Source organism: Piliocolobus tephrosceles, chromosome 15 (assembly GCF_002776525.5).
Source record: "Piliocolobus tephrosceles isolate RC106 chromosome 15, ASM277652v3, whole genome shotgun sequence".
In the NCBI taxonomy this organism is placed as follows: Eukaryota; Metazoa; Chordata; class Mammalia; order Primates; family Cercopithecidae; genus Piliocolobus; species Piliocolobus tephrosceles.
In genome coordinates, this window is record NC_045448.1 from 9,641,108 (window position 1) to 9,657,842 (window position 16,735).

Sequence of the window (16,735 nt, forward strand, 5' to 3'; positions counted from 1 at the left end):
CAAACCATAGCAGCATCCAAGAGGAAATTTCAAATATGCAGTTAGATATAAAAGTCTGCAGTTTGGGAGAGAGGTCTGGGCTGGAGACATAAATTTTGAAGCTGTTAGTTTATATTATAATCATGAAATCTTAACATGCCATTGTTTGTAAGATACACCATTATTTTAAATACTGTTAAGAAAGAAAAGAGTGCTGCAAATTCAGTTGTGACATGCCAGTGATTGTAAGATAAATCTCAATTTCTAGGATGTTAAAATGTGGTGGGGGGGGTACATTTTACAATTTGAAGATAGTAGCTAGTGTTTAAAACCATAAGACCAGATGACATCACCAAGGTGTGAAGACAGAGAGAGGACCAATAACTTAGCTCTAGGTCATTCTAGGGTTAAGATGTTTGGGATAAAAAGGAACCGGCAAAAAAATTCTTAGGAACAATGTGAAGTAAGAGGACAGCTGAGAGAATGAGCACTCTGGAAACCAAGGGAACAAAGTGTTTCAAGAAGACAACAGTGATCCAGCTGTGATAAATGCTGTCACTAGGTCAAGAAGGAAGAGGGCTGCAAAGTGGTTAGTGGAGCAGTGGGATCAAAACCTTGATTGGAATGAAATATAAGGTAGACTGAGAGGAGAGAAATTGGAGACAACAAATCTGGACTTTTTCAAGGCATTTTGCTGCAACAAGTACAAAGAAATTCCATGGTTTCTGGGGTCAAGGGAGAGCTTTAAAAAAGTGGGATAAATGGTGGCATATTTGTGTAGTGATAGGAATGATGCAGGAGAGAAGAAAAATTTGCAATGGAGAGAAAGAGTTGATGTGAATCTTTGAACAGATATCTTTGAATATACAGAGAGGTGGGATCAAGTGTGCAAATAGAGAAATTGGGTTTAGACAGGAGTTTGAATCGTCCAGAAGAATCAGGCAGAGGCAGAATATGTGGTAGAGTTGCTGGCAGTGGTTACCTGTGGGAACCTGTGGAAGTTTTCTCAGTGTGTTCATGCTCATCAGCCAGCTTTCTGGTGTAGCCTCCTTCTGATGGGGCTTCCCTGTGGGGAGGGGATATGCTTGCCAGAGGACACAAGCATCTTATTTCATTCTGAGTTTTTTTTTTTTTCTTCATTGTCTTGTGAGCCTCTTTACCAGGAGTCTTATCTTCCTGTAATAAGATCAAGTTTATTGGCTTGCAAGGTTGAAATCATGGCTTTTTGACTGTGATTGGTTTGCCTAGGTAATGTCAGCTAATGAGGTATTTAGGTAGCCAGCCAGCTGACCTTTGTAGGGACACTCTGTCATTTCAACAGTACATGTGTGAACAGTTAAACAGTAGTATAAGGTAGTATATCCTTGTTGATTACATGTTACAAATCATATGTGCTATAGGAGTTCAAGGAAAGGAGAAATCACTGAAGAGGGGTTGGAAAGATGGCATGATGAGTAAGTAATGAGTTAGAGGGAAGAAAAGGGATAGTTCAGGCGGGTGAACCAGAGTTAACAAAGATACCAAGCAAAAATTCCCCAGGTAGGTTTGGTAAAAAGAAGCCAGCCAGCGTGTGTGGAGTCACTGATGTGCAATGTTTTCAGTGCTGAAGATATTAGCGCTGTAAGAGAGATGTTCATGGAAGAAGAAGACCTGATGGCAGGGCTGGCAGCTGGTTTCCTCGCCCATCCTTGTCTGTGGTTCTTCTCCAAGAAGTACTGCTGGGAGCTGTCAGGAGCATGTTTCAGAAGTAAAGGGGACTTGGCAGACAGTTGCAGTTTTCTAGGAGTGGTTTCTTTTAGGGTGTTTGTGATAGTCGGGAGTTGTTTAATTTCACAGAAATTAACTGTTTAAAACTGTTATGCAATGATTTTATTTATATTATTTTGCAAACAGGTATTAAAAGATAATCTAAGTCATTCAGACTGGGCTAGTGAGCCTGAGCTGCTAAGTGATGTCAGCTGTCCTCCTTTTCTTGAAAGTGGAGTGGAGTCTCAGTCTGACATCCACACTCGAAAACCTTTCCCCATCAGCAAAGCATCACAATCAGGTAAAAATGAGAACCAAACCATTTAGAATTTTGAAGCTGGTATGCCCCTTAAAAATAATTTAGTCTAATCTTCTGATAATCCAAGGAAAGGGACTTGGTCTAGCAAGGAAGAATGACTTGCTGAATCATATGGCTAAGACAAACTAAGTGAAATCTTAACACAGTTTTTTAAAAGGCACATTGTCTCCATGTGAGTTTTTTGTGTGTGACTTTAAAGGGACATAAAGTTCAAGTGGATCCAGAAAGAAGGAGGCTAGTTCAAAGAGATCATGTATGTGTGGGCTCAGAGTTTTCAAAGAAAAGTTGTAGCAGAAGAATTTTATCATGTATCCGTATAGTAAAATAGACAAAGATGATATGTCCAATTTCTAAGCATAGACTAAAGCAAGCTGAGTAAAATTTACCTTGCTACATATGTGTTTTACTTTCTGATGTAATCCCATAACTTGAAATAAATAAGGAATATATTTAAGATTAAAATATTAGGCCTTCCTCCTAAAGAATTCATTCATTTTAGTTGTTCCTTCACTACATTTTTTTTTTTTTTTTAGTTGATGGAAAACAGACCAGGTTTTCCAAACCCTCTGGTATTAGGAATTGTTTACTGCTATCTGAGTTAAGTGTAGTTATATAAAATTTTCAACAAACATTCCTTGCCCTCCAAAGATTAAGAATTCCTTTATCAGTTTATCCATATCTGTTGCTGGACTGCACAGTGACATGGATATCAGATAAGTTACTTTTTGTGTACAGTGTTAGGATCATTGACTAATTGGGCAACAAGGAATTTCTAGAGTTTTCTTCTCCACCTTTTCAGAGAGGCCTGAGCTCAAATAGTCCCAGAAGACTGTAACTGTAAAACCATCGAACCTTTTTTAAAAAATATATTATCTCCCTTTAAAGCGTCATGATTGTTTTGTTCACCTATGTTTAATGGTTTTGTTTGCTTATTTGTTTCTGGTTTTGTTTTTGGTTTTTGGAGACGGAGTCTGGTTCTGTCACCCAGGCTGGAGTGCAGTGGCGCAATTTTGACTCACTGCAACCTCTGCCTCCCAGTTTCACGTAATTCTCCTGCCTCAGCCTCCTGAGTAGCTGGGATTACAAGCATGCACCACAATACCTGGCTAATTTTTGTATAGAGATGGGGTTTACACCATGTTGGTCAGGCTGGTCTTGAACTCCTGACCTCGTGATCGGCCCGCCTCGGCCTCCCAAAGTACTAGGATTACAGGCATGAGCCACCATGCCTGGCCTGCTTGTTTTTTTGTAAATGATGATCCCTAGAGCTTTCTTTTAGTTTTTACAGTAAAAGTAATCATTGACCGGGCGCGATGGCTCACACCTGTAATCCCAGGACTGTGGGAGGCTGAGGTGAGCAGATCACTTGAGGTCAGGAGTTCAAGACCAGCCTGGCCAACATGGTGAAACCCCATCTCTACTAAAAATACAAAAATTAACTAGGCATGGTGGTGCGCACCTGTAGTCCCAGCTTCTTGGGAGGCTGAGGCAGAATTGCTTGAACCGGGAGGCAGAGGTTTTAGTGAGCCAAGATTTCACCACTGCACTCCAGTGTAGGCGACAGAGCAAGACTCTATCTCAAAAAAGAAAAAGTAATTATTAATGAAACTCAGTATAAAACTATAAAATGCAGATAGTCACAAAGAAAATGAAATCACCAGTTATTGTACCCGCCAGAAATTACCACTACTGCTATTGTAGATCATTCCAGAAAGTTTTTCTTCATGTATGTATAGGGAGTTTATTTGGTTTTTGTAAAAATTTGAATTATTTCTTCATTCTTTAAATTTTTAAATCAAAATTCTACAAATCATTCCATAAATCTTGTTATAAAAAATTGCAAAAATAAAAAATTAGTTAAAGTTGTAGTCCACCAGTCATGGCCATGGACTACACCTATTGTAATCTCAGCATTTTGGGAGACCAAAGAGGAAGGACCAGTTGAACCCAGGAGTTCAAGACCAGCCTGGGCAACATAGCGAGACCTCCATCCCTCAAAAAATAAAAAATTAGCTAGGCATGGTGGTGCACGCCTATGGTCCCAGCTACTCAGGCGGCTGAGGTTGCAGGACTGCTTGACCAGGAGGTCGAGGCTGCAGTGCGCCGTAATCATGCCACTGCCCTCTAGCCTGGCCGACAGAGCAAGACTCTGTCTTAAAAAAAAAATAAAATTTGTAGTCTACCTTCAGCTAATGTCCTATTCCCAAGAGGCATTCATTTTCAACTCTTTTGTAACTTCCGTATTTCTGTATCACATGCTTCTAGTATTACATCTTGATTTCTGGTTTGGGACATTAGCTATTGGATTCCATTTTAGCTCTTTCACACATTCCTCACTGTCCCTTATCTTCACATAGTCACCAGTACATGAGTGTACATTTCTCATTCTCTCTCTTCCCAATGTAATTACTGTGATTTTTTACTCGATCAGTATTTACTGCTTAAATTATTATAAATGTATAAACATTATTTAGACTGAGCCATATAGCTTACTATGATTACTTTTTCTGTATATCCTGTGGTTTTCTTAGAGTTGATCATTGTTATTTACTTAGTTTTCTGTTTATCACTAATCTATAATTTATTACTAATGTATCTCCACACTTCCAGTTCTTATAATCTCTTAATACCTTACATATTCTATCAATTTCATCTTCTGAAAGAAGTCTCCCTGGAGCCTCTGATCTGCTCTGATCTAGAATGATGTCTCTGGACCTGTGGCCTGGCTGACTTCGGGATCTCTGTGGTTTTTTTTGTTTTGTATTGTTTTTTTGAGATGGCGTCTTGCTCTGTTGCCCAGGGTGGAGTGCAGTGGTGCGATCTCGGCTCACTGCAAGCTCGCCTCCCAGGTTCGCACCATTTTCATATCTCAGCCTCCTGAGTAGCTGGGACTACAGGTGCCCACCACTATGCCCAGCTAATTTTTTTTGTATTTTTAGTAGAGACGGGGTTTCACCATGTTAGCCAGGATGGTCTCGATCTCCTGACCTTGTGATACGCCCACCTTGGTCTCCCCAAGTGCTGGGATTATAGGCATGAGCCACCGCTGCCTAGCCAGGATCTCTCTTTACCACCATCCTGAGATTCTATCATTTTTCTTTTGTTGGAATTGTTTATTTTCCACATGCCATTTCTGCTTTCCTGGATTACCTTCTCATTTTTGTAGAGCATCTTTTATTTCACAGAGAATATTAATGATATTTCACCCCTGACTTGATTGTTTTGGCCTCTGCTTTTTGTATGAAAGGCTTTAAATGTTTAGTGAGCCTAAGATAGCTATTCGTACTTAACCATGGAGACTAAAACGTTGATAGAAGGCTTTGTTTCCACGGTGAGACTTGTCAGCTGTGCTCTGTATGCAAGGTTATTTTCTCAGTGAACCCCAGCATTATCATCTTTAAATCTTTTTCCCCAGAACTGATCAGATTCCTCAGAGAAATCTCTTTGAGTCTTCTGTTTGGCAGGTTTGTAATCCTGGCTGTCACTGTTCTGGGCACTGGTTAGGAAGAAGAAGGCCCGAGGGGAATGGAGGATTGTTTTAGTATTCAGTACGTAAACTTTCACTTACGCCTCCTGTTTTCACTTCTCGACGGTGCATGTGACTGGCATGCCTTATTCTAGAGACCCTTCTCTCTGGAGAAGAAATTTCCAGTTTTTGGCCAAGACTAGGGAGGGGCATCACTTGGATGCATGGATTTGGGATAAGAATCTGGATGTCTGGCTGGGCGTGGTGGCTCATCCCTGTAATCCCACCACTTTGGGAGGCCAAGGCAGGTGAATCACGAGGGCAGGAGATTGAGACCATCCTGGCCAACATGGTGAAACTCCATCTCTACTAAAATACAAAAAATTATAGATGGGCATGGTGGCACCCGCCTGTAGTCCCAGCTACTCAGGAGGCTGAGGCAGGAGAGTGGCTTGACCCCAGGAGTTGGAGGTTGTGGTGAGCTGAGATCACACCACTGCACTGCAGCCTGGGCAACCGAGTGAGACTCCGTCTAAAAAAAAGAGAATCTGGATGTCTAACTGCTTCTTAATTTGGATTTTAAGCAGTCATCCTGGTGTTAGGCCTGGCTTCATCCAGTTTCTAGGAGTATGAGTGTCTGCAATTCCTGAGCCTTCTTTAGGGATCCGCAGTGAAAACTGCTTTGTGGCATTCCCTACTGCTAGCTTTGAATCTAGCTTTCTCAGGACTGCTAAGCCAGTAATCACCTATCTGTATGCTTTCTGACTTCTAAAATTTTATTGTTCTTGTCACCTTTTTCATGTTGTCCTCAGGTTTACGTGTTTCAAAAATTATCTTTATAATTGTTGTAGCAGGAGAGCGCAGAGGCTAACATGTGTTTTCAATTTGCCACCTTAACTGGAAGTCCTTACATATTATAAGGAATATACAAAAAATTGTGTATGTGTACGCACACACATTTGTTTTATGGAAATCTGTGACTTTATATATTCATTTAAAACTGATGGTCCTTAAACTTCAGCATCCATCAGAATCAACGGAAGAGCTTGTTAAACCTCAGTAATTTGCATTTCCATTAGGTTCTTAGGTGATACTAACACTGCTGGTCCAGGAGTATACTTTGAGAACCACTGATCTAAAAGTGTTATGGATGTTGTTTTGTAGTATACCATTGCATGGAATTATTTAATTAAACTTCTATTGCTGGCATTTAGGTTGATCTAATTTTTTTTTTATATTATAAACAGTGCTGTGACAACATTCCTTGATCCTAAACCTTTGCATGGCTATCAAATCATTTCACTGAGATGAAATCTTCAAAGTAGAACTGTTGGGCCTATTTGCACATTGGGTTTCTACTCTGTGCTAGAGACTGTTCTGGGCACTGGGACGTAATATGGTGGCAAGACCGTCCGCCTTCAAGGTGTTTATATTGTAGTAGGAGAAGATAGGCAATAAATGACCAAATAAAGAACATTTTAGTTGCTGATAAGTGTCATGAAGAAAGGACTTCCAGAATTTGGAGAAAGGGATTTTGAGGAGTGATTTTGAGAGTTTATGTTTAAGAAAGCGTAGATTCTCAGGGTCATTCCTAGTCCTGCTTCTTTATCTACCCTTACTCTTTATGTGACTTCACCTAATACCATAGCTTCAACCAACCACCAACTATATGCTGAAACTAAAATTCGTATCTCTAGTCCCACCTCTCCTCCAGAGTATAGATTCTTACATTCAGCTGCTGACTCAACATTTCTATTGATGTATTTAACACATGTAATTCTTTTGTTGTTGTTGTTGTTGTTGTTGTTGTTGTTGAGAGGGAGTCTCGCTCTTTCGCCCAGGCTGGACTGCAGTGGCGCTATCTCACCTCACTGCAAGCTCCGCCTCTTGGGTTCACGCCATTCTCCTGCCTCAGCCTTCCGAGTAGCTGGGACTACAGGCGCCTGCCACCATGCCCAGCTAATTTTTTATATTTTTAGTGGAGACGGGGTTTCACCGTGTTAGCCAGGATGGTCTCGATCTCCTGACCTCGGGATCTGCCTGCCTTGGCCTCCCAGAGTGCTGGGAGTACAGGCATAAGCCACCGCGCCTGGCCAACACATATAATTCTGACATTGTGATTTTGCTCATCAAACTTGAATTTTTTTTTTTTTTTTTTTTTTTTTTTTTTGCCATCTTCCTTGTCTTGGTAAATGACAATGCATTCTACTTGTTGCTCAGGCCAACAACCTCAGAATCATACTTGTTTTCTCCTTTTCTCTCATGCTTCACATCCAATCTAGCAGCAAATCCTTTGACTCGGCCTTTAAAATCTGTCTAGAACCCGACCATTTCTCACTAGCTGCAGTGCTACCACTCCAGTCCAAGTACCAGTCATGGCTTTCCTGGAAGAGTGGACTTCCGTTTCTACTTCTGCCCTCCCATCACTCCATTCTTCCACAGCAGCTGGAGTGACCACATACATAAACGAGGTCCTGTTGTTTCCATGTTTTAAAACTCTCCAGAAACTTCTTATACTTAGAATAAAATCCAAAGTATAAATCATGACCTACAAAATTCTATATAATATAGTTCTTACTCTCTCTTCAGTATCATTCCTGCTACTTTCCCTCAGAAATTTCTGTTCTTATAAAGAAAAAGAGGTTTAATGGACTCACAGTTCCACATGGCTGGGGAGGCCACACTATCGTGGCAGATTTATGTAGAAACTGTATTTTGTAGCATCCCATGATGCTGTCACTACACTGGCCTTTTTGCTGTTCCTGCAGTTCACTCCTGCTAATATACTTGGTATTCTTCCCAACATCCTTAAGATTTACTTTCTGAATTAATTCAGGTCTCTGCTCAAATGTTACTTTCTCAGTGAGGTTTCTCTGACTTCCATATAAAATAGCACATCTCTCTTCCCTTCCCATCACTTTATATGACTCTACATTGCTATTTTTCTATGTAGCATCACTATCTGTCAATTGTATTTTTTTTTTTTTTTTTTTGAGTTAGGGTCTCTCTGTGTTGCCCAGGCTAGTCTCGCATTCTTGGGCTCAAGTGATCCTCCTGTCTCATCTTCCCTAGTAGCTGGGATTACAGGTGCACACCATGGCACCTGGCTCTGCCAATTGTATTTCTTGTTTGTTTATTGGTCTGTCTCCCATTACTAGAATATAGGTTCTAAGAGAGATGAGACATTGTTCACTTGTCATTTCCTGAGACATGGAAGAGTGGCACAAAGAATGAGATGAATAAGCATCTGGTGAATGAATGAAGATACCATAATGTCATATGGTAGAGGATACTTGGAGGATGGGGATGGGAGGAGGTGCTGCTCTAGCTAAGTTTTGGAGTTTTGGAGAGGCCTTGTAGAGAAGGGGACTTGGGAGTTGAGGCCAGAGTCAAAGCAGTTACACATCTTTTGCTGTGCATTGTAATTGCATATCCTTTCCTTTATTTAAAAAATTGTTTATGTTCACTATTAAAAAGATCAAACAGTTCAAATCTTTTTTTTTAATTTATTTTATTTTTTTATTTTTGAGACTAGAGTCTCGCTTCGTTACCCAGGCTGGAGTGCAATGGCGCGATCTTGACTCACTGCAACCTCCACCTCCCAGGCTCAAGCAATTCTCCTCTCTCAGCCTCCCGAGTAGCTGGGATTATAGGCATCCACCACCACACCCGGCTAATTTTTTGTATTTTTAGTAGAGACGAGGTTTCACCATGTTGACCAGGCTGGTTTCGAACTCCTGACCTCAAGTGATCTGCCCACCTTGGCCTCCCAAAGTGCTAGGATTACAGGTGTGAGCCACCGTGCCTGGCTCAAATCCCTCTTTAGAATCCTGTCCCATCCCACTCCCACAGATATCCCATGATTACATTTTTGGCTGATTTTATTCTAGTCCTTCATTACTCTTTATTGCCAAATGGCTCTTTGTAAAGGTTTTATAACTAGTTTTAAGATATTTGTATTACTCTATTTTCTTACTGCTATGAAAAAATACCCGAGACTGGGTCATTTATACAGAAAAATAAGTTTAATGGACTCACAGTTCCACATGACTGGGGGTGCCTCACAATCATGGTAGAAGATGAAGAAGGAGCAAAGGCACATCTTGCATGGTGGCAGGCAAGATGAGCGTGTGCAGGGGAACTACCCTTTATAAAACTATCAGATTTCGTGAGGTTTATTCACTCTGATGAGAACAGCATGGAAAAATCCCACCCCCGTGATTCAGTTACTTCCCACCAGGTCCTCCCATGACACGTGGGAATTATGAGGACTACAGTTCAAGATGAGATTTGGGTGGGGACACAGCCAAACCATGTCAATATTTAAAATGCCTGTTTAGATTTTTTGTTGTTTTTCTTTTGTTATCCAAGTAGTTACCTGGATTTTTAAAAATCTCCATTTATCTCCTAAGAAACGACTGTCTGCTCTGGATCTCTGGATGGAGTTGAATACTCACAACGAAAGGAGAAAGGAATTGTGAAGATGACCATGCCACAGACACTTGCCTTCTGTTATTTGTCCTTACTTTGGCAGAGAGAAGCAATAACACTTTCAGATCTTTTGAGGTTAGCTAGACCTCTTGTGTGATAATGTTTTTGCTGGTTACTACATGAACTAAGTAGACAAACTTTGGATATTTTGATTTTTATAAGAAGGCCTAACTTGAGGAAGGAACTGGAAAGGTTGAGTAGCCTGAATTCTAATTTGGAAATGTAATCCCCCCGGGCTAGTAATTCATCTTGATTTTCTTATTTATGTAGTAGAAATTATAGTACTTATCACACATGGGCTGTTGGAAAATTAAGTATCTAATCTTTTGAAGAGAAAAGTGACATTTAAGTACTTGAGTAATATTAGTAAATATTTTTCATTTCTAAGAAAAGATAAACAGATTATCTTTACATTAGCAAAATGGTTATTCATAGTTATACAAAACCATATGTTGGTGTTAAGAGCTAAAATATAGGTGGTCTGTGTTTATAAGGAAAAGTTGAAGACAAAACTGTTGAAAGGATGTGTTATCCAGATAGTAAGCGTTTATATTTTTCAGGGTAATCTACAGAGTGTTTTGGTTAATGTAAGAATTTCTCATTTAATAGATGTGCCAAAATTGTTAATGTGCTGATTTTTTTCTCCTTGCTTTCTATGTGTTCTGAATAGTAACATTTGGGTTTAATCAATGTGTAGAGTGCATTTAAGAGCACAAATTATGAACCAAACTGCTGGGTTTGAATCCTGGCTCTGCCACTTATTTATTATATGACCTTGAGTAAGTCATTTAATTTCTCTCTGCTTTTGTTTCCTCATTGGTAAAATGGGGCTAATAGTAATAACTGCCTCATAGGGTTGTAACTACTTTCAATAATTAGTGCTACATGGAAAGCACTTAGAGCAGTGTCTGGCACATAATAAGAGCTCAATGCTAGTCATTATTGTTTTTGTTTTCATCATCACCACCATCATCATTATTGGCACAGCCCCTTTGATTAAATATAATGCCTCCAGTAAATGATGATCGTGCCTTTGAATTTGGCCACATCAACCAAATAAAAACGCTTTCCTCAGGTCTGATTAACTCTGCAAGCAGATAGCCCATGATTCAGTGAATTTTACTGTTAATTTAAAAACCTGGTCTCTCTTTGTATGCCCCCATTGGGTGATCTCATCTTTTCCCAAGGCTTTAATTACCACTATATGCTGATGACTCTCAAATTTATATCTCTAGCCCAGACTTGTCTACTGAGGGCCAGACCCATAGATTCATATATACAGCTGCCTACTGGACACGGCTACTTAGATGTCTTTATGGTATCTCAGCATCAGCATGACTAGAGGTTCATCATCTGTCTCCTTGATCCAGCTCCTTCTCCAGTGTTCTCTTTCTTAGTAAATGCCATCCACCCTGTTGCATCCTATCCAGAAGCCTAGGGATCATCCTTGACTCTTGCCCCTCTGTGTACACTGTTGGTCTTTATGTCCACTCAATTATATGTCCAAAACCTCAAAAAACCATTCTTCTCTGCATTCCCTCTCTCTCTGTCCTCTTTACCCTCATTTGGATTGCTTAACAGTCTCTCAGCTGAGCTCTGTGTCTGTAATCTTGTGTCATTTCTATCCATTTTCCTCCTGATAACCAGAAGGATCTTACAAAAACATAAATCTGTCATTAGAGCTGGATGAAGGGGCTAGCCCTCTTACCCAGGACAATCTATAAGGGGCTAACAGAACTCTCCTAGAAGTCTAACAAGATGGAGAAAGTCATATTTACCTGGAATTCTTCTCAGGGAGAATATTATATGTGGTTGAAAGAACAGGGGTAAGATACTACCCACCCATCTTCTCTCCCTCACTCTTTTCTCTTTTCTCTCTTTCCCTCTCCTCCCTCACCAGGGGGAATTCTAAAATGCCTTCAAGGAGATTAAATCTAGTTAGCTGGAGGGCTTTTGTTTTGCCCTGTGGAATATACAAGTTTGGGAACAGAGCTTAGTTGCTTGGGGCAATAGGAGAAGAGACTGTGACCATATTCTTTCTTTGCTTTTCTCCCAGAAAGAGCTCTAAGTCATAAGGTCTCAAAATGTGGCCTTCAGTATCACCTGGGAACTGGTTAGAAATGTGAATTCTTAGACCTCTCCTACACCTTCTGAATCAGAAACCCTGGGGTAGGACCTGGTTGGTAATCTCTGCTTTAAAATAAGCCCTTCAGGGGATTTTTTTTTTTTATTGTTTATTTTTATTTTTTTGTAGAGATGGGGTCTTGTGATGTTGCCCAAGTTGGTCTCAAACTTCTGGCCTCAAGCAAGCCTCCTACCTTGGCCTCCCAGAATGTTGGGATTGTGGCGTGAGCCACCATGCCTGGCCCAGGGGATTCTTATTGATGGTAAAGTTTAAGAACCACTGCCAAACTTTGAAAAAATATTTAAAGAACACTGGTTTTAAGGGAGTACGTTATTAGCCTGGCCAAAGTACCCACATACCTTAACACTGTGCATGTCACTCCCTTTTTAAGTCCTCTAGCAGCATCCACAGTCCTTAGCATAAATTTATTACCCTGCAAATAGCCTGTAAAGAACCCTGCCTACCTAGCAATAATGGCTTTAATAAATAAAAATAGCCAGCATTTATTCATTCTGTGAATTTGTATTGAATATCTACTATATGCAGATGGTGTTCTGGCATCTAGACCCTTATGATGCAGTTGTGAATCATATAGGTCCAGTCCTTGCTGTCATGAATTTCAAGACCAGAGGAGGACACAGAAAACAAACACATAAGTATGGTTGGTGCAAAGATCATTGAGGTTAATGGCAAAAATCACAATTACTTTTGCATCAACCTGATAAGTAAGAAAAGGATCAGACAGGGAAAGGCTATTCAGAAAATTGAAATTGGATGGTGTGATAGAAAATGACTAGATGGCTACTCTAGATTGGTTATTTGGGAAGGCCTCACCACGAAGGTGGCATTTACTCTGCACCTTAAATGAAAATAGAGCCAGTGTGAATATCAAGAGTATGATAGACCTCACTTACCACAGAGGATATATTCCAAGACATTGGATGCCCGAGAATGTAGATAGCATGGAACCCTATACACACTGTGTTTTTTCCTGTGCATACATTCCTGTGATAAAGTTTTATTTGTAAGTTAGGCATAGTAAGACATTAATAATAAAATAGAATAATTATTACAGTGTACTGGTACTACTACTCTTGAGCTTTGAGGCTGTTGTTAAGTAAAATATAAGGGGTAGTTGAATGCAAGCACTGCAACACTCTGACAGTAGATCTGAGAATGAGCCAATGAACTACGAGTAACTCGTGGCTGGGTGGCGCCTACAGCTTGGCTGTGCTGGACAAGGAGAGGATTCGCGTCTCCCATGGGTCAGAGAGAGATGACGTAATATTTCATCATGCTCTTTAGAATGGCATACAATTTAACACTTACGAAACCATGCAACACAAAAAAGAGGATGAGTGGGGACTGCTGTACTGGCATCCCAGGTAGAGGGAGGTTGCTTTTGCCAAGCCCTAAAGCAAGAGCCGTGTGATGAAGGAGCAGAGGAGAGCTAGTGTGACTGGAGTCAGAATTCTAAGGCAGAGTAGGAGGATGAGTGAACAGATCATCAGAGGCAGATATCTGCCTTTGTAAAACAAGTTAGGAATTTGGATTTTTAAAAATTGAGGTGTAATTTATATAATAATAAAATTCACCGTTTAACAATATACAATTCAGGCCGGGCACGGTGGCTCACGCCTGTAATCCCAGCACTTTGGGAGGCTGAGGCGGGCAGATCATGAGGTCAGGAGATCGAGACCATCCTGGCTAACATAGTGAAACCCCATCTCTACTAAAAACAAAAAAAAAAATTAGCCGGGCGTGGTGGCGGGCGCCTGTAGTCCCAGCTTCTCAAGAGGCTGAGGCAGGAGAATGGCGTGAACCTGGGAGGTGGCGGAGCTTGCAGTGAGCAGATCACACCACTGCACTCCAGCCTGGGCGACAGAGCGAGACTCCATCTCAAAGAAAAAAAAAAAAAATATATATATATATATATATACACACACACACACACAATTCAGTGGTTTTCAAAACATTTTCAAAGTTTACAAAGCTGTGCAGTCTCCTGTTTTCAGGACACATCACTCCAGAAGGAAACCTCATACCCAGGTGGACTCCGGGTTTTAAGTGTGACAGTAAGCCCCTGGAAGGTTGCAGCAGGAGAGATACAATCTGATGTTTTTTAAAGATCATTCAGGCAGCTGTGGAAAATGAGCTCTAGGAAGGGAAGAGTGGAAGCATGGAGACCAGGTGGTCTTTTGCTATCCTCCAGGCAAGAGATGGTGGCTTGGATTATGGCAGTGGTAATGGTGACTGGGTTCAGGATCTGTTTTACAGGTAGACACGACTTAACTCTAATTCAGTGCTTTTTCAGTGATCTTAGATGAAGGATGAGTTTATTAAATTTCTAACCCTTCATAGATTGAAACTTTGGAAAATTACATAATTATAAGTAGAGACAGTGTTTCCAGGGGACAAGGCTAAAGTCTGTTGGTCAGGAGAGGCATATGAGATGCTTTTAATCTATGCCAATTTTTCTATCAACTTCCTGGACTGATCTAGAGAACCAGTTGATAATACCTAGGAAGGGAAATAGATTGTTCAGAACTTTGAGTAAGCAGCTTTTTTTTGTTTTGTTTTTGTTTTTGTTTTTGTCTGGGGAGGAGGGAAATAAATACTTTTCTAAAAGGAACTTCAAAGTTAAAAAGAAAAAAACTTTGAATGAGGCTAAGAGCAGAACTGTTTATAAATGGTGAAAAAAACTGGTAGAACTCCAGATGCCAAAGACCTGCTCTTTGCGGACATTTCTGCTTCCCCTAGGCAGGTCTCATTTCTTCTGCTCCTATGGATCTGACTGTGCCTCTGTTGTGCTGCTTGAGACAGTGCCTCTGCTGACTCATGTACAGGCTGTTTGACCTATTAGGGTGGGAGTGCGGAGGACCCTTCATCTCTTACTTCTCTCTGCAGACTCCTAACACTCCACACAATCCTGGCATGTGTTATCACATAATGAAGACTACATAAATAATGAGCACATTAACATAGTGGAATACTAGGTAGTTTAAAAAGTGACAGATACACGTTACATCTTGTATATAAAATAATATTAAACCAAAAAAATTTCAAAATAATACAAATACTGATTACTACACATAAATACTTTTATATAAACTATATATACTAATAAAAACTTACCTGGGGAAGCTTTAACACCATTTTTATATAAATATTTCATTCTCAACTTTCAGTAGACTAAAAATTAAAGCACATTTTTAATTTGAAATTAAAGTTGAGGCTGGGCCTGGTGGCTCACTTCTGTAATTCCAGCACTGTGGGAGGCTAATCAGGCAGATCACTAACCTGGTGAAACCCTGTCCCTACTAAAAATACAAAAATTAGCCAGGCATGGTGGTGGGTGCCTATAACTAATTCTAGCTAATCGGGAGGATGAGGCAGGAAAATCACTTGAACCCGGGAGGTGGAGGCTGCAGTGAGCTGAGATCATGCCACTGCATTCCAGCCTGGGCGACAGAGTGAGACTCCAACTTAAAAAAAAAAAAAGTTGAATCAGTTTTGTCCTTTAAGTGCTACAAAGCTGAAAGCCAAATGTCAGCCCAGCTCTAGCAACAGCAAAGTCTTCAAGGCAATGCAGTTTTTATACTTATTCCTGTCTTTAGCTCACTTTCCTTAATTTTCTTATTTTAAATATCTTATATGTAGGTATATATATATATATTTGACATGATCGCAAGACCCCCATTTCTCATTCTTAGTTCTCCTTTATTTTTCTCCTTAACATTTCACTCTACCTAACATACTATAGATTTTACTTATCTGTTTTGTATCTTTCTTTTCTCACTAGAATAAAACTCCATAGGAACAAGAATGTTTTTCTGTTTTGTTCACTGCCGTTTCCCTGCAGCCTAGAACAGTACTGGATATATATTCAATACATTGTTAAATTAATGAATTGTAAATAAATATATTTGTCTATTTATGTATATGTGTTATTTTCTTCAAACTCAATAATTGACTCAAAATATTTAATCCACTGTATACCAGGCATTGGGGTGGAGTGGTGAGCAAACAGGCAAGGTCCCTACCCTTAATGGTTCTTTCAGCAACAAACATCTAACATGCACTATTGTAGGTATTGGAGACAGAAGGGTAGACAAGGGAGGTAGGCTCTCACAGAAAATGGGGATCAAGGTAGACCTCCTTGCAGGAGTGATTTATGAGTAGGAGCCTATCACGTGAGGGGAGCTAGGGATACAGGCAATGCCATGTTGGAAAGCCTGGTGGTGAACTAACAAGTAGGATACACACTTCTTGGACACTTTTTTTATTTTGAGACTGAGTCTCGCTCTGTCACCCAGGCTGGAGTGCAGTGGTGTTATCTTAGCTCACTGCAACCTCCGCCCCCTGGTTTCAAGCGATTCTTCTGCCTCAGCCTCCGGAGTAGCTGGGACGACAGGCATATGCCACTACACCTAGCTAATTTTTGTATTTTTAATAGAGATGGGGTTTCACCGTATTGGCCAGGCTGGTCTTGAACTCCTGACCTTGTGATCCACCCGCCTTAGCCTCCCAAAGTGCTAGGATTATAGGCATGAGCCACTGTGCCCAGCTGGACCCTTTTTTTTTTTTTTTTTTAAACACAGGATCTCAC

The 16,735-nt window shown here is 40.4% G+C and overlaps 1 protein-coding gene across 1 annotated transcript in view; it reads left to right on the forward strand.

Moving 5' to 3' along the window:
• TAF1B (TATA-box binding protein associated factor, RNA polymerase I subunit B) overlaps positions 1–16,735 on the forward strand; it is an 83,245-nt gene that overhangs the window by 15,699 nt on the left and 50,811 nt on the right. Inside the window, exons 6-7 of the mRNA XM_023199157.3 lie at positions 1,873–2,026; positions 9,923–10,076. Of these exons, the coding sequence (XP_023054925.1) occupies positions 1,873–2,026; positions 9,923–10,076 (308 nt within the window). The remainder of the gene's footprint in view (positions 1–1,872; positions 2,027–9,922; positions 10,077–16,735) is intronic.